General features: G+C 38.3%; 1 protein-coding gene across 2 annotated transcripts; it reads right to left on the bottom strand.

Annotated features, from left to right (window-relative positions):
* Positions 1 to 551: 551 nt before the first annotated feature.
* Positions 552 to 21,093, bottom strand: HEPACAM2 (HEPACAM family member 2). Of its 2 annotated transcripts, none has more exons than XM_071805546.1 (9): positions 20,993 to 21,093; positions 15,006 to 15,356; positions 13,776 to 14,060; positions 7,404 to 7,700; positions 4,226 to 4,351; positions 4,114 to 4,138; positions 3,952 to 3,989; positions 2,576 to 2,649; positions 552 to 673 (listed from the first exon to the last, which is right to left on the bottom strand). In XM_071805546.1, exons 1-9 carry the CDS (start codon positions 21,015 to 21,017, stop codon positions 557 to 559), a joined length of 1,338 nt encoding a protein of 445 aa, XP_071661647.1. In that variant the 5' UTR covers positions 21,018 to 21,093; the 3' UTR covers positions 552 to 556. The 2 variants fall into 2 exon arrangements, with proteins under 2 accessions (XP_071661647.1, XP_065688385.1); XM_065832313.2 differs by lacking the exon at positions 20,993 to 21,093 and adding an exon at positions 19,741 to 19,810.
* Positions 21,094 to 22,286: the final 1,193 nt, after the last annotated feature.

Here is a 22,286-nt window from a genome sequence, read left to right as displayed (position 1 = left end):
TTTGCTCTAAATAATTGGCTATGATACAAATTAAGAGATTACTTCCTCAGGTAACTAAGCATTATCTGTTAATATTTCAGTGACCATTTTAACAGCCACTGGTCACTGATCAGTTGACCAGTTTCAACACTGAAAAAAACCCTAGCAAACAAACCCCTAACTCTACTTGCCACATGACTGGCAGCCTGGAAGCTGTGCTGCCAATTGAACTGCTTCGATTGAAGATTTAACCTGCTCAGTGGGAAACGCTGATGTCTCAGTGCTGTGAAACTACAGCCACCCTCTTAAAACATCTGGGAATTTTCATTTGAAATAGCATTTCAAGATCTTAACTTCTGTTTTTCACACTTAGACAAGAGTGGCATGATGAAAAAACAGACTGGAGCTTTGAGGAAAAGTGAGGATAGGAAACAGTGGAGGAATTGATGTAGCTTATACCTGCTTTCCTTCCTTACCCCTCTTGCTGGAATCAAACACCTGCTACCAAAACGTAAATATTTCTGGAAGCAAAAGTATTTGTCTTTGAACTACAACATGAGTCTGCACAGGCTTTAACTTACTGTTGATGGTCTTGTTGTGGCTGCTCAGGAATATGCTGAATAACTTCATAAACCGTACTAAGCATGTCCTGGCCTGGGACAAAGTCAGAGCCAGGAACAGATTGACTTGAAACCTAAAAGCAGCAAAGAGTATTCCTACTGTGAGTGCATGTGGGAAAAGATTCAACAGAAATTAAACTGATAATGTAATTTCTCATTTCTTAACTTTTCCCTAAAAATGGTTTGTGTGTGGATTGAACAGTTCATCTCTATCAGTTCACATTTCATTTTGAGTAAGTTTTCATCACATTTATAGTAAGGCAAGTAACAGTTTTAAACTCAACTAAGATCTTAGAAGATTTAGGATGCAGCACTTGCATTTACTTTAGCAAGTGTTTTACATGAGTGTACCACAAGTGAAGGAAGGAAAATTTATTGAAGAAAGAAGCAGGATAATATATATTAAAAAAGGAGAAAATATTCAGGGAAAGGGTTCAGCTTAAACTTCCTACCAGCACTAGAAAGAGAGGGAACTGAAATGAATTTCCATAAATGAAGACATAACTAAATTTTTCAGTATGTTAAGTATACAAATCAGCTCTTTTGCCAATCCAACACCTACACTCTCCATCTATAAGGAATTCTCAGTCTTTCTGCCTATACCCAACTACCAGTTCTTCATTATCTCCGGTTCCTTATTTTTCCCTTTTTATGCTAACTAATTAAAATCAATCAGTGGATCAAATGCTGACTTCATCTGCAACGCCATAAATCTCAGTAACTGAATATAAACCAGTGGAGTTTCTCCCTTTTCTTCAAATTGTACTGGAAATTAGAATAGATTTCATTGCTTGTACATGCATCCTCATGTCCTTGTCACTTCTCTCTCCCTCCTGACCTACTGAGGCCCCAGTTCTGCAATAATGTGACTTTGTGATATGATCAGCCTAAGGGATATTGTAGTGTGCCTAAGACTGTGATGATTTAGAGCCCAAGCTCCATACTAAAGAAGCCTCCTATGGTTATGAACATTCACAGATACAGTTCAGCTCCTCTGTCTTCTAAAAGCCTTTTATCTCTGCTGCTTTAAAAGTCTATCCTCTCCACTAACCTTTACAAAAGCACTCTAGAACTAGAAATGTTTATTTCAGTCATCTAACCCCAGCAGAGAAAAGGGTTTTAAATATATGACTGTTTTTTTGCTAATACGTCATGTATTATGAGAACTAATCACAGTAACAACAGGTGTGACTGTTGTTGTGACCCTGCGTGATCACGTCTTAAGAGCTCTCCCTTACCTGACCATACTGATGCTCTTCAAAGGTAGATTATATTCCCAGAAATTTTCCCTAGCAAAGAGAAAGTGCTTCTTCTCCTTCCTCTCAGTTTCAGTCCATTGTCCCTAAAATTTGTGGTCCTATTTCTCATTTTTCTTTGTGCTTTTGCACCATGTCAGAATGATCTCCAGTTGCTATACAGTAATGATAGCAAAGCCTCAATGCAGAGAAGTAGCATATGTAGTAGGATTTCTTCTGCTAGCAAAATTCCTGTGCTTAAGTCCTACCCCACTATACATGAAGATAACAAAATAATTATTGTGAAATATAGCTGAGATTTTGTTTGCATATTTTTACAATGAAAACTTTAAATACCCCCTCAGGCTTTTCTTCACTTTAGAATTTGTATGTTGCACAAGCAGCAATATTAGGGCCAAGGGACAAAATTACATCAAAATAGTTAATTTGCTTGTGCGATGCAAGTGGTTCAGTGCTACCCATCACTACTAATATTCTTTTAATACAGGGCAGCTGAACTGAGATTTTTGTCTTTAGAGCTTGGTTTATTCCTTACTGCAGAATGTTGATACAAGTATCGAAATCATAAGTAATGGGTAAACAATAGACATGAATATGGTGACATGTAAACATCTGTAAAAAGCAACGGAAGCAAACTGACAGAAGGATCCTGGTACAGATATTTAGCACACCTTGAGAAACAGAAAAGAAACCATCCATTTATGATGTAAAGTCACATACCCTAGAACCACTGGCAAGATCAGGAATAGCGACAAATTCATATATCCCGAAATCATCCAAAGCACTTTGATGTCCTAAGGTTAGAACAAACAAACATGAAAAAAGGTATTGAGATGTAATATGAACCTGGAAAATAATGCCTGGCAAAGTAATTTGGCCTAATTTTTGAAACAGAATATTGGTTGTTTGATCTGCTGTAAACCACTTCCCTGCCCAGTGCCTAAGCTGGCTCGGAGCAAAGCAGGGCAGCTGCAGAGCCGTGCGCCCAGGGCTTGGCTGCCTCCAGCACCTTGGAGCAAGTGAGGAGCCTCTTGCTAACCTCAGCAGTGGTTTTGGTAGAGTAATTGGGGCTCTCTTAGCTAAAAGGCTACACAGACCTATTTACTTCCGTTTCCCATAGAAAAGAGATCCAGTCCGCAAGCTGAGCACATCTACACTGCAGTGAGGCAGCAGCACCTGAATCTTTTATGATGCTGAGAGTAAAATAATGGAACACAACACTAATAGGTGCTGCATTATTAAACCAGTTGACAATTTGTATCTAGGACTTACTTCAGATACAAATTGTAGTTAGGGAGGGAGTCTCTTTCTCTACTCTCCCACTGTCCAGGGTATCTGAGACACTTGGTTGTCTCTTGGGCATCACTCCATAGCAAAGGCTGCAGCACTAAAGGCGGTGCTGAGATTCTCTCCTCTAGCACCACTTGCTGGGGTGAAGGACCTTCTGTGCTCAAGTGACTTTTTCTTACCTTCCCTGTCCTCTCACATCTCACAGCTTATGGCCTGCTCTGATGTTTTGGCAGAAACAGACAGAGAAAAAAGGGCTACCCTTTCAAAAGATAGATGGTCTCCAGTCCCTCCTACTCAGGACAATGTGGGAAGGATTGTCGAGGGAAAAGAGTCAGTGACAAAAACACACGGGGTCCTCATGACATGAAGAAAGGTAGCACAGAGTGTGGTAGAGGCTAGAATATATATACTGTAATGTCATATTAGCATCTCATGATTTTGGCATCAGTTAGTGCCATGAACATTTAGAAGTGCGATCCTCCTATGGCATATCACGTCTCATTGCTATCCCATAATAACACTAATTTATTTCACATTGGTGAGAACAGCAGAATGCAGGTGATTAACAGCTAGAATTCAAGACAACAGAGTACATACTGCTGTGAACTCCAGGCATGAGGTAAAGCCACATTGACCTCTTGTCATTTTGGTTTTATCTTAAGTAAGCTAACACAGAGGTAGGTGTGCAACCCAGATTTAAAACCACATTTCTCTTCCTTTCCTTCTTTCTTTTTGTATGTGGAGATGCTAATTTTTTTGAAGAATGGATTTTGACCTTCTGCTCATATTTGTTTTATTAGCATTACCTGAAAATGTCTGTGCCTTTCTGTAATCAGCTTCTGGCCTAGGAAACATAAAATGTTTTTCAGTTTGACATTATAAGCCAAGGAAAAAAAATCAATATGATAGAATGTAATTCTCTCTTGATGGAAAGGACTTCAAGACCTAAGAATGATTTATTTTTGTACCTGCTCTGCAGCTTCCGTTGTATAACTGAAAAGAAGAAAAAAAAAGAAAAATAATTATTTTTTGCTCTGATACTCCAACAGAAGAGCTGGAGTGTGCTTAACTTTTACGTACCTTTATGTGGCTGATATCTTTTCCATACGAACAAAAAAGTCATAGCTAGGATCAAAAATAATGAAATTCCCGTTATTACTGCAAGAGATGACAAAGATTTTCCTTCCTGGGCCAGTTTTTCCAATCCTGTGACAGAGAAGATGAGTACCGTATTATTCTCTTGTTCTGTACAATAAACATAATCTATGAATTAGAGCACCACAAAGAAGTAGAAGAATATTCTAATTTTAGGTGCGGAGACACCAAATTACTAAGAAATTAGGTAAGAATTATGTGAGCAGTTTGTGCTAGATGGAAGGGAAACCATCCTGGCTGCAGGAGCTGTAGAGTAGGAGAGAATAAATGAACTATTGTATTTTTTCTGAATCTTTCAGATCACTGACAGTCTGACTGTTTATCAGAAGCCAAAAAATTATGTTTGTTTGTATTAATGTCTAAATATATCCAAAGTATTTCTTTCCTTTACTCAGCTCTTTTGTTGAGATGTGCACTAGCAGCAGTTTTCCAACAGGATTTACTGATACAACACAAACACTGTATGTATATAATTCCACACACAAAAGCACACGGGAAACATTTGCACAGAATTTGCAAAGAGAGGGATGTGAAAGTTAGGGAATGTCAGACATAGTTTCTTGTGCACCCTTAGTTTCCTCCTTTTGCACCCGTAGTTTCCTCCTTTTGCTCTGAATCGTGCTGAATTCATGTAATGAAAGGCCATGTCACAAACCGTGCAGGTAAATTAATGCTTCATATTTGTCAGTGCCAACTTTATTGACACAATTCAAGGATGTATTATTTAGCTGGATGTACTTCCAGTACTTTGATGAATCCCTGTGCAGAGAGCTAGCATTTCTTACATCTACTTACACCTCCATATAATTCACTGGCATTGTGCTGGTTGCATGTGCAGTGGTTGTCACAAAGATTAAATATGTGGATTTCAAACCAGATGCATCCCAAATATATGAATTTCGAACCAGATGCATCCCAAAGATATGGGAAAATAAATCACTGCTATTTCATGAAAGTCCTTTCATGCTCCTTCAATGTACTGCTTTCCTTGGAAAAAAACAACCAAACAAAAAAAACGCAACACAAACCCAAATGCTGGAGAATCAGCTGAGTCCTTAAAAATGTTCTTTAAAATGAATAATTTCAAATTTTGACTTACTAAATGTACTCTACATGGGCATACCAGTGCAGAAAACAAATATATGCTCTATGTGCATTTAACACACCCGCTGACTCGAGAACTGAGAAGTGACTTTTGTACATACTGAGATACATCCTCTTATTTTAAAATCTAACTAGTCTTGGCTAAAACTGGGTAGCAGTTTAGTGCAATTATTGATATAGTTGTAACTTATGATATAATGGTTTTCTTGATGATTTTTAGTATTAATTAGGTAGCTGTTTATAGCACCATACAGGTAAGTTTCAGTCCCTCAGGTGGGGCAGTCATGTAAGGTCTTCTGAAACATCACAGTTCCTGTCGCTGCTGAAAATGGGGTTTTCAGTATTTTGAAAGGCACAGTCCAGGCTCTCTATCTAGGACTGTGGGGACAGGGAGAAGGGATAACAGTCTTTGCTTAGTATGCTTAATCCATTGCAACCAGAATTTAGTCTGAGCAGGATCTCAGAGGTTTAGCCTCGTGTGAATTCATATGTCTTACAGTCAGTGCTGCATCGCAAAGTGTCAGCTCAACATCTGGAATTAGTGCTATCTAAATGAATACTCATCAAGAAGAAAATGGCTACAGAGGCCAAAATGGATATTTTAAATTTTTTAAATACACAGGATAAAATGTTTTAAAAAGCTTTATTTAGGTAAAATATCTGTAGTTAGGAGATGCATGTTTTTAAGTGCAACTACACATAAAGCTGTGCAGTTTTCCCTTCTTTTTGGCCTTTGAAAGGAAATCTCAGATGAAGTTCTTAACACTTACTGATGAATATTCAAACATATATCATATCTTATATGAACTTCTGGAGAAATGTCATCTTTATTTCTACTGACACATAGCTCTGATTGCATTTTCTTTCACCAGTAATCCTAATGTTTATACAGTGCAGTATTCTCATTTTAAAATTGCAATCCATCTTCATTCCAGCTCGAAGCCATGGATTTGTGATGAATCCATAAGTCAGCCTGAGCAATAGACATCTGCTCTCCTTGTTTATCTGACTAACAAATGGCTGAGATCTTTGTACTACACAAGTGAAATTGCTTTGTTAGATTTTCTAAAAGGCAATCTATTCTATGTTGTTGAACATTATAGCATGCATTGCTTATCTCAAAACATTTGTATCGATCCGTATTAACAAGATATATCAGACTTCCTCAATATCTTGTTTTCTGCTGTATGCTTCTGGAGACTTTCTGAAAAACTGCTTTGTTGCTGTTTAATGCAATCTGATACAGGAATTGAGGTTATAAGGTGTGAGAAATAAAGGTGTGCGTTCAGTCAGTCCATAGATTCACAAATATGACAGTGAAATCTTTTTTGTAAACAGATTCTAATAAAACCATGCAGCATCACATCTTACATTATTATTACATTGTCCAGTAAACTAAGGTTCTTACAATATCTACCCACACTGGAAAAATATTAAAGACCTTCATTGCTGTGAGTCTGCGCCTGGTTATTTTAGTCAGCAATGTATGCTTGAAACTATTCCATGTACTAGGTCACCTGGTGGCGCCAGGGCTCACTGCTTCTGAAAGCTGTGGGACAGTGAGCCTTGGACAAAATCTGCCCTTGGGAGGAAAGGTCCATCTTGGCATTCAGGAGATTTCTGCATCATTCTCTCCATTCATCTTTATCAGTTTTAAAGGCAAAAAGTAAGAAACAGAGTAAGAGACATATAACTGTGCCCGGTTACTTGATCATGATGAGGTTTGCCTACATAGGAAGTTTCTCTGCTCAAGGGATAAAGTTCCAAATGGCCAGATATATTTTAGTGTAAAACTCCTACAAAACTGATGCTGATCTCAGTGTGTCTTGTCCAAGGCTGTGTCATACTGTGAGTAAAACCCAGATCCCACTGAATGGCAAATATCCCTTTACTACATTGTCAACAAGACCTCACTTCTGATATATATTCTCTATTTCCTTTTCCTGGGGTTGACACTCTGCTCACATGTTAGAGTTAAGCAATGAATCAATGTTCTTACCTACAGAAGTAACAATGACTGTGAAGTGAGTTTCATCTCGTTTTCCAGTCACGTTGTTGAAAGCACGGCACATGTAATCTATTGTCTTCTGGGCTACTTTATCAGGTACAACTTCCAGATGGGGTCCATATTTGATTACATGAGTGGTATTGTTAGCCCTTTGAATCCACGAGTAAGTATTTGGTGGATTTGAGTCTGCTGAGCAGTCAAAGAGTATAACTTCCCCCATGTCAACTGTAAACACCGCCCCTACATTCAGACCTTTATCTGATTTAACTCTAAGTCCATAAGGTCCATCTGCATTGAAAAAAAAAAGACATCACAGTGTAAAAAATAAAATCAAAGTACACAATTAAACTTTAAATAGAAGATGAACTTGGAATTTTTAAGTTAGACTAGCCTTTCGAATGGTTGGAATTGGTTTCAATAATTTCAGTTAAAAGGCTTTCAGTTCCATAACTTGATCGTACTAGATTTATCTCACACTACACCCACTTAATACTGATCTAACCACTGCTTATGGAAAAAGCGTAGATCTGTGCATTGCTCAGTGTGAGAAAAAGAACAAAAACGGAAAACAGTTGGAGGAGCATATCTGACCCTTTCTACTTAAGTGCCAGACTTACTGGACATCTGGACATCTGGAATATTGTGTCCAGTTCTGGGCCCCTCAGTTCAAGAAGGACAGGGAACTGCTGGAGAGGGTCCAGCGTAGGGCAACAAAGATGATTAAGGGAGTGGAGCATCTCCCTTATGAAGAAAGGCTGAGGGAGCTGGGGCTCTTTAGTTTGGAGAAGAGGAGACTGAGGGGTGACCTTATTAATGTTTATAAATATATAAAGGGTGAGTGCCACGAGGATGGAGTCAGGCTCTTCTCAGTGGCAAACAATGATAGGACAAGGGGCAGTGGGATCAAGCTGGAACACAAGAGGTTCCACTTAAATTTGAGAAAGAACTTCTTCTCAGTGAGGGTAACAGAGCACTGGAACAGGCTGCCCAGGGAGGTTGTGGAGTCTCCTTCCCTGGAGACATTCAAAGCCCGCCTGGACACGTTCCTGTGTAACCTCACCTAGGCGTTCCTGCTCCAGCAGGGGGATTGGACTAGATGATCTTTTGAGGTCCCTTCCAATCCCAAACATACTGTGATACTGTGATACTGTGATAAGTAATTTCTCTGCACATTTAAAAGTAAACAAATTACCCTTGAAATATACAAACATTCATTGTAATATTTGCAGTATAATAGTTCTTTGGGGAACTATCCTAGAGGTATAATAAAGAGTGGGGTGTGCCTTAGATAACTTCAGAAAACATTCTCCATAAATGACTGCTAAAATAAACTTTAACCTTCCCCACACTTCAGTAGGCTACTACTATTTCAACATTTATGTTTCTTTATAATCCCTTGGGTTGAAAGAAAGTGGTGTTTCTGAATATGATTAGAAGAGGCATATATTATTCAATAGTCATGTGTTCATTACTCAGAAAAGTGAGTAGCTAAGTATTTTTAAGGAAATAGGAAACTGAGAAGCAAAACAATATATTTAAATACGATAAGAATATTTCCCATGCTATTTTTAATAGATCATTTCAGATTCTGTGGTTTTTATATCTTCACATGTTAAAATCTGTTTTTACAGAGATCTAAGTATAGAAATTAATGTAGAGATAATAATGAAAATATGCTTTATTAAATTATTCTTTTTTCCAGCCAAAAGCACTAATAATTTTAATGGTGCTAATTCTCTAAGGGATTACATGCATCATCAAAAATGCAGAGACCTAATACTGACAGAAGCCAAAAGAAGAAAATATGCAGAATGAGCAGGACACATCTTTTTGGTAGGATCCCCAAAGTTCAGTAAAGCTGCTGACAGATAAGTCAATATTATGCTCATGGTAGACAGTGCAATCACATAATATTTCCACCTTCTTATAGTGGTCTGGAAGCATTAAGATGGTGTAGGTGGGTTTGAATGTGAAATTCCCTGCTGTGTGCAGTGGCAGACTGGCACACTGACTATTTCTCATCAGGAAGTTCAGGCTGATGTTAGACCTTCCTCTAACAGGCACACTTCTACTTATTGTCTGCCTTTTTTATGAGACTAATTTATTCTTCAAGAACACTCAGGCAAACAGCAGGCAGCATGAAATAGGCCATTTTGTTTGTCCCTCTGGGTTTTTTTTTCTCTATTTGTGAAGGCTCAGATGAGAGAATGTAGACTATCACACCATGACTGCCAGTTTAGTCAACTTTTAAGTCAATGTCTATATTTCACAACGCAAACTTGTCAAACTTTCTGTTTTCTCTACTTATTTCTTAGCAGTAAGTTTTTTGCAGTCTCATTTTAAGGAAGGCCCAACATCATGCACAATATTTACTTAGGAAATGTAACACAGTTTCACTTCAGCAAGAATTAGTCCTGCTCCCACTTACACGGCAGGGGCCACTACAGAGAATAGAGGCATTTTTTTTAACTGTAGATGTTGAGCTGCTTCTTCACAGGCTCTGCAGCTCCCGAGCCAGTTGCTTTACTGTATCTGAGAGCCAGCTGACCTTGTGACGAGCATTTCTGGGAACTACAGACTTATCACCACCGCTTTGGCCTGGCTGACCTCACTGGGGCTGCACATTTCTGTGGTCCAGGGGCCCTCCCAGAACACCAGCGCCTCACAGGGCATCGCCTGTTATAGGTATTTACTTCTCTCTTTTTCAGATGGGAAAGGAGAGGGATGTACTGAACTTTTTTTCAGAGATGAAAGTAAAACCCCTTACACACCATTTATAGGCAGGAACACACTTTTTTACTTTACAGAGCAATACGGTGGTTCTTCTTATGCAGTTCTTCTTTCTTAGAATAATGAGCTTTTATTTTGACTGATACTATAACCTTCGATACATGGAAACAAGAGATTAATGGTAAGAACAGCTGATTGGTCTCTGCATCCCCTCACTATGGTGGGAGATTTGCCATAGTCTGCAAAATAATCAGAATTGAGTTCTGCTTTTTCTATCAGTATCGTAACAGTGCAGCATAGACAGATAACACTAACAACATAACTACACTGTTGTATGGAAGCTGCAAATAAAAAAAACCCCCACACATTATGAAAACACTGACACACACTGGCTGGGGAAGTATGTTTGGAGAAAAAAAAGCTTTTCTTTAGAAATAATAGTCAAATATTGGCAAGGTCTGAGAAGTGACATTCCTTGATGAAGTCAACACAAGCATCGGGTAACCCTTCTGCTTCACCTGGATCAGTCTTTTGCCTCTCCTGGGCATTGCGTACATCACTGAGATCCCTAAACACTGGGTGCATACACAGGGATATGCACAGCTTACAGGATGATTCAGAAAAGCAGGTAATTAACTTTTTCCTCTCTAGGACAAAATACATTATAGCTTTGGGAGATCCCAAGGGAGAAAATCCCACTTGGTCTACTAAATTCAACTCCATCAGCACAGTACAGCCTCTGTGACAGCAGCTTCTTCCAGTCTTGAAATAAATTGTTTCTGGGTCACACTACTGCAAAAGGCATGTTCTGGGGTGCATTATCATCACAACTAATGGAGAAACGGAATAATATTAATGAGAAATGAAGAAGAAACCACTTTTGATTCTCAGTGAAAAACCACATGGGTCCCTCAGCTATACTTCTCCTTTCCAGTATTGTTCTCAACCAAAATCCGCCTCTTGTCCCAGTAAACCCAGTTAACTAAATGACTTGTAAAATAATAAATCACCTGTTCTGAGTAACAATTTACTTCTCTGTGGGAATATTTCCAACTGCTCTTATTACCATGAGACTGCTGCAGTTTCCAAGCAGATGGCAGGTATTTACTGTGAGTGACTTTTTTTTTTTAATCACCCCCAGTAACTCCCCCGCAGCAATGACATATGGCACACAGAGATCCCGGGGCTTGTTCTAGATTGGTATTGACAACTGGGAGCTGGGAGACAAACTACCTCTGCAGGCAGAGGCTGGACCAAATTATTTGACTTAGTGTAGCTCAGGAAGGAAAACCCCATCTCTCATCACTAACTTGGGTACAAATAGTAGCGTAAGTATTGCGGCCTTTCAGCATTGCATTGTTTGCTCTTCGTATTTCTTTTCATATTTTAAGTTATGTGCAAAACAAAATCTCAGAAAGCAGCACCAGAACTGAGACTAAAGGACACACACCTTGACAGTTCAAGTGTCCCAGCCACCCATCAGAGTCAGAAATGCTCTGGAGCCAAATCTGTGTGCAATGGGTCAGAAATGCCAATGCCAAAAGGGCTGTGCCACAAACCAACATAACAGTTCAACAGGTAGCAACAGTGTCGGATGTTTTTCTAGCCTGACCTGATCTTATTGAATTGTAAGAAAGCGATGTATCCAGTGTCCCCAATTTTTTTGCAGGTATTCTTTGGAGAAGTGTAAAAAGCCCATTCGTAGCTCATGAAAGTGAGAAAAGCAGTAGAGGTAGGGCATTCACACACACACAGCTCCCGTTCTTTGCACTTCAAGCACTTAAGTGAGCTGTGATTGTGACAGTACAAAAGCAGGCATTTAAAAATGTGCTACCTTGAGGAAATAATTTATTTTTTTTATCATGGTAGTGATAAGGCAAAACTCCATCAGTGCAAGTTATTTTCTTGTAGAGCATTTAATCATGATTCCTCTGTCTAATATGGATGGAAGCTCAAGTCACATCTGCCCTGTATAGGACTTTTTGCAGCAGCTCCTTCATGTCTGCATTGCTGTCAATTTTACAAGCAGCACCTAAGGGATCAGCTCTCACCTAAGAATGTCCTTGTTAGTCTTCGCTAATTTAGGCAGTATTAGGGATGTGTCTTAGATGCAAGACACCCCTTCATCTGATTCTTCCAAACTATAATTAAAAATAAGTAAGTAGCAGACAGGATAATCAGAGATGAAAGGAGGAAGAGGAAAATATGACATAGTAACAGGTGTAGCTGCTGTGTATGCTAGTAGTGCAGTCAGAACAAGCCTAGGGCACGGGCTGTGTGCAAGTTGCCAGAGCCTGGCAAAAGCAGGAGCGAGCACCAGCCCTTCGCTGGACAGGAATCCAGTTCCAGACCTTGCAGTGTGCCATCCACACTGTGCCACTGGGTAAACTGGTCATATCTGAACAGAGCTGGTGGCAAAGTAGATCCTGACCTGTCTGATTTCAGCTCTTATCTGAAAAGGACACTTCAACCCCTGAAGACGTGAGTGTTAGAGCCTGGCAAGGCCACACAGGTAGTATGTACTACTTGCAGATCTTGGAGGCACTGGGAGTTGATATTACAGGAGGAATAATGAACAAAATGAGAGTGCCCTAAGATTTAAAGTATAACTGTTGAATGTTGATTAAACCGATCTTCTGTTACCTCCAACTCCTTTAATTAATGAACTCAACTAATTCACTGTTTTTTCCTCTCTGCTATTGTTTCCAGTCAAAATATCCGGCTAGTTTACGGTCTGTTCTTCTGCCAGTGTTGGTCATCACGCAACTCGTCTTGCTCCCTCATGTTTCCCACTTGATGTGGAAAGCAAACACTTCTTGCAGCTCTGATTTTGCTAAATCAGACTCAGGTCTCTTCTCCTTTCTGTTCTGTTTCTTACAGTTTGAGATCGTTGCTCTGATACGTGCAGGAACAGCATACGGTAGTCTACATGTGCTCTCATTTTCTGTGTGCCATTAGTATTTTATTCCTCTTACTTCCTTGTTGGAAATACCTTACTTACGTTATTTCCCACCCAATCTCCATCTTATCAGCAGAAGTTCATGTTTTTTATTCTCTAAAAGGGCATTCCATTTCTGTTGTACTAGCAAATTTCATACCAGTTCTAGTAGTCTGTCAAAGTCTTCCGGTCCCCTTAGTTTAATGTCACAGGTGAAATTCATTGAGATACTCCCAGTCTTTATGCTGATGTTGTTAATGAAATTATTAAACAGGACTGGACTCGAAATGATCTTGAGGAAAACCACTAATACTAGTCCTTCAGCCTGGTACTTCCTGTACTTAGCTTTTTGATAGTGTTTGCTGTCCTGATTTTTAGCAACATTTTCATGTATACTCATCCGATTTTTTTCCCTTTCACTCCTATCTCCTCCAGATATGAAGACGTCTGTACTGTGCAATTCTTGAAGTTCCTGTTTTAATTTTGCTGTTCAGACTTAGCTTCACAACTACATAACACTAAGTAACATTTTCTTAAACTGTTGTAAGCTAAAGCTGTTACAAACAAGCTCATTTTGAATGCAAGCTCACATATAACGTTGACTCAAATGTTTTCTGCCTGTTTCCATAGTTAGGGGCATTCTTTCCAACCAGATCATTTATACAAAGGTAATTATGAATATTTAATATACTCACAATATATGGTTGGTGCAATTATCTCACTTTCCATTGCACTGACAGGGTTAGACACCAGACAGCTGTAATTCCCAATGTCTTCTTTTACAACAGGAACCATTAGAAGTGTGGCATTGTTTGACGAAAAGGTGTAATTAGGGCTGGCATGGAGAGGCTTCCCATTTTTCATCCATTGGTAAACTAGCCTTGTACCTTTACCCACAGAACATTTTAGGGTAATATTTCCTACATACTCCACTACCCCTGAAGATGGTTCAGTATGTACAGTTGGCTTTGCAACAGGAACTGTAAAATAAAGAGATATGAAGAGTTGTAAAAGTGACGAGCCAGTATATTACAGCCTTCATTGTCAAGATGAAACAAATAGCAGTCATAATCCTCAATGGAAAGTACTCAGATTTCAAATTTTACTTATTAAATGTGGTTAAAGGCTGAAAAATAATGCCATATTCTCAGCTGCTGACTGTAAGAATTGTTATAGTGCTTAAATGAAACATTGCCCACAGCACGTGGTTGCCTCAGCTTGGCTGACACTGGGCACCGCTAAAATACACTGCTGATCTGGTCATGAGGATGACTGCAAACTGGGATGGGTATGGGACTTAAATGGCAGCTACAACCTTGTCACATCAGGGTGTCATTATTCCAAGCCTAACAGTTACCAGGCTCCCTCTGTATAATCCAGAAATTATAGTAGCCTTTTGTCATTCTTTTAGATCATTCTTTCTACCTTTTTTTTTTCTCCCTGTCCCCACTACAAGGAGTAGAGTACAAAGAGGAAACTTCAGTATTTCAGGACTGCAGATCTGGGCTTCTTTTACAGACACGATCACTGGCAAAAGTCAATGACTCCTCTTTAATAGTTACAGAAGGTAAAGGCAAAGTTGTGCATGGAAAAGACTATCTGAAAGAATGATAGCACAGCAGAGCCTTATGAAACATTATTTTTTAGAAGTTTGTCTAATTTTATATTATTATTGGTTACTATACCTCTCCAATTTTTTACTTATGATGCAGAAACATTAGTAAGTATATTAATTTTGTTTAAAGATGACATATTTTAGCATTCCCTCCTGCAGCAGCAGAAAACAACACAACTTAATTGTTGGTATTTATTAATGTATGGTTGCATTAAATTATACACTATTGTAATTGGACAATAAGAACCAGTACTTCAAAACCATTGCAATTTTATTTACACAATGAAGATGCTATATTTTACTAACTTACCATCAACAGCTACTTGAATCTTTTGACTGGCAGCTATGGTTCCATTTCCACGGACATTGATTTTTATTATATAATTGCCCTCATCACTGATATGCAATGGATTGATCATCAAAGATGCATTTGGTGGTATAAGGGTAAACTTGTGCTGGTATTCCAAGTCTGGAACTACTGTTTGATTTACAGAGCCAAGCAAGTATTTTGGATTACTTTGGGGCCTCTCAAAAAGCCATATTATCTGGATTTCAGAAGCTGTAGCATTGAAATCGTAGTCAACAGTAAGATGGAGTGGTTGCCCCTCAATGCCATGGATGGTATGAGATGGTACTGTCAACTTTAAGGCAGAACAAATACCTGTATAAAAAAAGAAAGAACAAATAAACACAAAGCACACTTGGAAACCCAGGAAAACTCAAATGAGAAATTCTCACAGAGAAAAAACTCACAAGATTAAAGTTTACACTTTTTTGTATGGTTATAACTCATATTTCAAGTAAGAAAGGGGCAAATACTCACTGACCTCAGTGAAAGTGGATATAGCTACAGAGCTCCAGCCTTAAAATACATGAAAAGTCAAGGGAAGGACTTTTGTGATTTCTGGGCAGAGGATCATTTACTGTTGAAAGTTTGACAAAAATGAGAAAACGTGTATTTACCTTAATGTTTAAAATATTTTCCCTTTTAAATATTCCAAATTTCTATGTCTTACACTGTCTAACAGTCTTGGATTGCAAACTCAATTTTTAGGATTTTTTTTTTTCCACATAGGTTTAGCTATGGACAAATTTCTTAGTGTTGTTTTGCCAGTTAGGCTGAGAAACTGACAGAAAATCTAACAAGCAGCACTTTCGTGAATTTGTCTGTTTGAAATGATACCTAGTTATTATTGCTGTCTGCACTGTACATGTAAAACTAAATTCAAGAAACATTACTAAACTTGACAAAAGTCAAGTATTCCAGTTTTAGGAAAGAACAGAAATAAGGTTTGCTGTTGATATGCAGAAAAGCAAAATTTTCAGCCACATGATTAATTGTGTTCTCCAAGAATCCTGCCTCTGTTAGGGTGCAAAAAGACCACTCCTTAGTTAATCATCAGCCTTGCCATATATTATTTTTGAATCATTTTTCATTGTGTTGGCCTGAGATAGATTTATAGACCATTATCAAAACTTTACTCTTCGCACTGAATGATCAATTTCCACGTGAACTTCTCCACAGCACGAACAAGAACAGCAATGGTGTAAAGTGCTGACGTTAATCAATTGATTTCATAGCACCATTACAATCGATACAACTTTACAGATGAGGAATTTAAGCCCAGATAAAATTAATAGCAAAAACACCCACTCAATCTGGATGATCAACTTGAAGTATTAAGGACTAGATTTTTCAAAATACACATAAATAGATTTTAGTATGTTCAAGATGCAACTCTTACTGACTTCGGTTGCAGGTTTGATTGCTCAGCTTTGAGTGCTCAATATCGCTAAAAAGCACTCTGTGAGTGCTAAGTCAAAACCCAAGGAAAAAAGCAACCTCTTCTTAGTAAGGACATGCAAAACCTGTGATTTAAGTAAATTGTCTACCATTGCATAAGTGCACACTGGAAACACAGAGAAGATGCACTGCCAGGGCAGCCTGCAATGCTTCCACCATGCACCATCTGTTCTATCCCTGCTATGGAACATCTTTGGATGTTTTCTAACTCTGCACAACTCCCATGGACTCGCTAGACTCTGGTTAATGGAAGATTAGTTTTGCTGGTTGTTGTAACATTTCTCAGAGGTGAATTTCCTCCCTGTGAAGCTTAAAATAGAGATCAGGTTTAAACTGCTGTTGTCCATTTGAAAAAAAGCACACAATTCCTCAGTAAAATCCTTCACAAAATATTATTTCATGTTGGAAATGTATTTCGTATAGCCCTTCAAATTAATTTTTAAATTTCCTTGAATAAAGTAAAGAACATCTGTCAAATACTGGGAGATCTGTAAATGATCAATTAAAAGATCTGCCCATATCCTTCCTCATTCTTTAGGCATGACATTGTTCAATTTTTGAGTTTATTTAGCTGTCAGTAAGCAATTGTGCTGTAGGACAAGAAGCCAGTAACAGCTGCAGTGAAATCATAAAATATGTATAACAAATAATATTTCGCACAGACCTGGTTGTGCACAAAATTAGCAAAAACCAAGCAAGTCTAGTGAGCATTAGGATAACTGGGACCACCAGTGCAGAAGGTACCATCATACAGTAAGATTAAGAGAATTGTGGTTGGAAAACTTAATTTCTTCTCAGTTAAAAAAATGTGGGAATAGAAACTGCACATTAACTTTGTTCCACTTGATTCACAGGGAAAAGCAGATCCATGTGATAGCTTGGAAGGACATTTTGATCTGCAGTTCAGGAAAATCTTTTAGCAAAGACCAGAGGTGGTGAGGGCAAAACCCTGTTTTCCTCTGGAATCTGTTCAGGAGTGACTTCGGACGACTGCAGTTTTTGCCGCTCCCTCTGGGTCTGCTGGGTGATTTTGTGGCATGAAATCATGCTCATCTCAGCACTCAGAAGCTCCTCGGTGGCCAGCAGGGCCAGGCCAAGGCAGGAGGCTCAAAGGTGTTAGATAATGTGCTCTGCTGAAGGCAAGAGTCTTATAGGAGCAATGCTGGGAGACTTCTGGCTTTAGCAGAGATCAAACCTTTTGCAGCCTGGAATATTCTTCACCAAAAGGGCTTTTTCTTCACCAAAAGGATTATCAAGCATTGGAACAGGCTGCCCAGGGAAGCAGTTTAGTCACCATCCCTGGAGGTGGTTAAAAGACATGTACATTAACACTTAGGAACTTGTTTTAGTGGTGGGTTAGTTAGGTTAATGGTTGGACTCTATGATCTTCAGGGTTTTTTCCAACTTAAATGGTTCAGTGATTCTATTCTATTAGACTAATTTCATTTTTTTTTAATTAAAACTGAAGACTGTTACAATCAATCCTTGAATTGTTAACAGCGAAATCAAGCCAATGTGCCAAATTCTTACTTCATTGTCATCAGGTAAAAATTCTATACAATTTAAGCCTATCTCTATAGCTTTCTAAATAAAATGCACATTTTTCCAAGACAATAGAATTCTGAAAACTAGTTTTTGTATAATGACTGTAAGAGTTGTACCTAAACGACCTCCATTTGGAGCTCAGTGATCTGTGCTTTGCTTCCATCTCATTTTGCTATCACCAGTATTAGCAAGCACAACAGAATCATTGTTGACATAAAACAAGGGCTGCAGTTTTAGTTTGAATAAAAAACTATGACATAAGTTTTGAGTTTATGGCATAAACTGAAACCTGCTTAGCGAGGTTTTATCATTCTCTGAATTTAACATGCACATCTCCTTGTCAAAGTGAGTTTGGATTCTCGACTGCCTTTCATGAGAGTGTTGCAAATATGTTCATCTCTGAAACAAACCAAACACAACAGACCATGGAATCTGCAATCCCTACACCTCCATTTACGTCACTGGAGACTCAGGCCGGCTCTTCCCTAGTTTGGGATTTTTGCCCAAGAACAAGTTCCATTGAGCTTTGTTACTGGACCTAATTTTAGTTTCTGAGGTCAATGTCTTCCGTGGGCTTTGTGTTGTGCCTCTAATGCACCTGATTCCTGTAATGATATAAAGTATAAGCTGCACATTTCCCATGGTAGGAAATGTGTGTATCTGAGTAAGGATATACAATGAGACTTCCTGAGGAACAAACATGTACTCCAAAGCACTCTGCTGCCACACCAATATCTCTTGTAGGATTTTCATAAAAAGCATCCAGTAAAGTTGTGATGTAGATAAAGTGCACATTCACTGTGATTTTCTCAACCAGGGTTTTAATTTTTAAATAAGAAATCCAGTAAATTTCATATAAAACTGCAATTGTTATGAACCCAAAACTCTTGACAAAGTATTTAGCTCAAAATCAAGGAAACTAGGTGACCGTATATGAAGTTCACAAAGCAGATAAAAGAAAAATTGTCCTTACACATGAATGAGAAAGCACTACCTCTGTAATATCATATATTCCCTATGTTGATTTTTACAAAAACAATTAAATACAGAAAAAGTGAACTACTAGAGTTTGTAGAAATATAAGTTTATCTCACATTTGATTACAGGACATTCCTGTCAAAGTGCATAGAACCTCTATTTTTTATCAACTGCATCTGTAACAAATATATACTTATGAAAACTGCACCCAGATACCAAACAAATGTACTATTAATGGGAAGATATTATTCAGTTGATTGAAAGCTTGATTTAGTTATAATACCACGTACTTTTAAATTTTACGTACAAATTTTCCCTATTAACTGCAAGGCATCATAATGAACTGAAAAATAATGTATCAGAAGTGTCTCAACACAATGCATTTTAAAAGAAATGTGTAACAGCTTCTGTATAAACTTTGGTTGAGAACCTATCCAGGCTTACTTTTAAAAGGAATGCATAATGCATATACTAATATGACTATATATATGTTATCAATGTCCACATTTTATATACAGATTTTGATTAGCACAATTTTTGTCAGTTGCTGAAAGTTTGTAGCTCCACTCATAAAACAGGGGGACACTATCTGATTATAAACTTTTAGGTTGCTTTCTTGAAATAAAAACATCTGACAATAGAAGAGAAATATCTTGAAATGTATAAAGCCAATCCACATTTCCACAGTGACTATCAAATATAATTCATAGTTTCTTACCTACAAGCAGAAAATATATTTTGCACTGTAAGTCCCAAAAGAAGTTGGCTAAAGGGCTCCATGAAAGCATCCTGTACCATGCAAATCCCACCTTCTTCTCAGTGCTAAGCCAGAGCTTGGACCTGCAGCTGCTGGTTTATTTGCCAGGGAAATCAGCAGTGAGTTAACAGGCCCTGTCCTGTCCCCTGCCTTATGTGATTTGAATATGTGTATACAAAGAACAAAGGGAGTGGAGCACCTGTTAGATGAGCACCCATCTTCATTGCCTCTGACTTTATGGTAACCCTTCCCCGGCAGTCATAGCAAATATGACACAGAATATAACAATTGAGGCAGAGAATACAAAGTTCATTGAATTAAAAAGTGAAAGCACCTAATGTACTATGATATTTAGGTATTAACATTCTTTAGTTACAGTTTAATAAAAAATACAGTGCTGTTACATGGTTCTGCTTATTTCAAAGTCGTATTCAGAAGATTTTATCAGATCTTTCCCTATGACAGTTTCTCCATTATAAAAAATATTCAACAGCTATTAAAGAGCCTTGCTTAATTTTTTTTTCTAGTACTTTCCTAGCTTGTAACTTTTCTGCGTTTCCCTGTATTTTTTCCTTAACATAACTTGGTGATTATTTTATTTCCTTTCTGTAAACAACATGAAATGTGAAGTGTCTACCAGGCATCTCCTCACAAAGAATCCTGTGGCTACAGTGGACAGCTTTCTACAGTCGTGGAGTTAGCTGCTCATTACTGTTTATTCTGCATTAACTTACATTGGTTTAATTAGTATTAATATAATATTAAAGTAATATTTGGATTTTGTCCAAGGCTGCCACTCACCGTACAAATCTAATCAGCAGCAAACCAGGCAATCTCCCACAGTTGTATGTGCAATAAGAGTTTGCAACAGCAAATATTTGCATCGACAGGGATGGTTTACCCATAGAAAAACACACTAAGTTTTTGCTATACAGCCCTTAGGCAGACTGTTATGGATTAACAAATATTAGACTAGACTGTATCCTGCCTTGCGCAGGTGAGACTGGTAGCAAGGAATTGCCTCCCTCTCACTGCAAGGGTCCTGCAAGGTGCTAAGCCCCCAGAGAAGGGCTGAACACTTCATTTTTACTTAAGTTAAAAGGAGGCGAAAATACCCAGATCCTTCCAGAATTCTTGGCTGCTCTGTATAACCAAAAGTAAGAAACATGAGGGTTATTTTAGGTTAACAAAAATGTAAGTACAGTGGTCCCACCAGAAATAATGTCACCATCTGACATGAGCCAGTAGATGAAGAGGGATATTTTGCGTATTTCCAAAGGCTTCCCAGCTCCACTGTCCTGTCCCTTCTGAACGCTGTTGTTTACAACCTGCTTAAAACACTTAATTGTAGGCTAGATATATCAAATTGCAATGTTTTGTAAAAACTGTGTTAGAAAATATCTACTTGGTTTTAACATGCAATAAAATATTGGTCACAGGTTCCAATTAATTTCTAACTGAAATGATGGGAGGGTTCATATTGGGCTAAAGCCTGTGTTGGTACTTTAACTGCAGTATGTGGGCAAAGAAAATTAAAGCAAACCAACCAACAGATTATAATTTTTTTTTTTTTTCAAGTGTGTCCCCTTACTTCCAGTACTTGGATACTCCCCCGATGTCATTAACACGCTGCAAGTTTTTCCACTGAATAACTTACCCAAATGAAGTAGATGCTAAAGATGCGTATTATTTTTACCATAGAATTCTAGCTTGTGCTGGTTGTTAAATGGCAGACAAAGCAAATCAAACCTCATTTTTAATAAAAGCAAATGCATTAAAGCAACTTTATTTGCAGCACATTCTGAACATTTTTGAGTATTTCTGCAAATTTTAGTTGTTTTATTGAGGAGAAGTATCTTTGTTATGTGCTAAACTTGTTAGAGGTTTCCCATAGAAATAATTAAATGATATTCCCAATGGTATGCAAAAGTAAAGAATTCTTGCTGAAGAATGCTGGAAAAGGGTCCACTGGTTCTGATGTTCACTTTGTCACTGCATCGGTTCAGAGAGCTGTACACCCATTTCTGCCTGCAACGGGATACAGGACTGGGAAACACATGCCGGGCTGGTCTATGTGTGACTACAGTAACCCAGAAGGGAAGACAACCTTTTCTGCAGGTGTTACTATGCTGCAGTGGAGATGCTGGTGGCCTTATTACCAGATGTCATCTCCAGTTAAGGACTACAGAATAAATCATCCCTTTTCTTGGATTGATATAAAACAGATTAAAAAAGCTAGAAGCTTCTAGTTGGCATATATACAGCCAAAGCATGGAGATACAAAAGCCTGTTTCAGTGATCCCACACCCTTGTGCATCATGCCTTAAAAAAAAGGTCAATGTTCAAGTGTATTTTCTAGATACTCCACCTCTTTAGATAAAGCCTCATTTTGTCTTCTCCGTTAAGTGCTTTCGAAGCCTAAACACTCAATGTCTAAACACTCTGTAACATCCCCCAAACCACGGAGAAAATCCTCGGCCTGCTGGCCCACCGGTGCCAGTCGGGGT

This window comes from Patagioenas fasciata, chromosome 2 (assembly GCF_037038585.1).
Source record: "Patagioenas fasciata isolate bPatFas1 chromosome 2, bPatFas1.hap1, whole genome shotgun sequence".
In the NCBI taxonomy this organism is placed as follows: domain Eukaryota; kingdom Metazoa; phylum Chordata; class Aves; order Columbiformes; family Columbidae; genus Patagioenas; species Patagioenas fasciata.
This window is presented reverse-complemented; position numbering and strand designations above follow the sequence as displayed.

Coding starts and splice junctions, on each gene's coding strand:
- HEPACAM2 (XM_065832313.2), bottom strand. CDS start 19,810: ATGCTTTCATGGAGCCCTTTAGCCAACTTCTTTTGGGACTTACAGTGC. Junction 7,701..13,775: donor AATTGCACCAACCATATATT/GTGAGTATATTA, acceptor TTTTCAATGCAG/ATGGACCTTATGGACTTAGA. Junction 4,352..7,403: donor AGTCATTGTTACTTCTGTAG/GTAAGAACATTG, acceptor TCTCTGTCACAG/GATTGGAAAAACTGGCCCAG.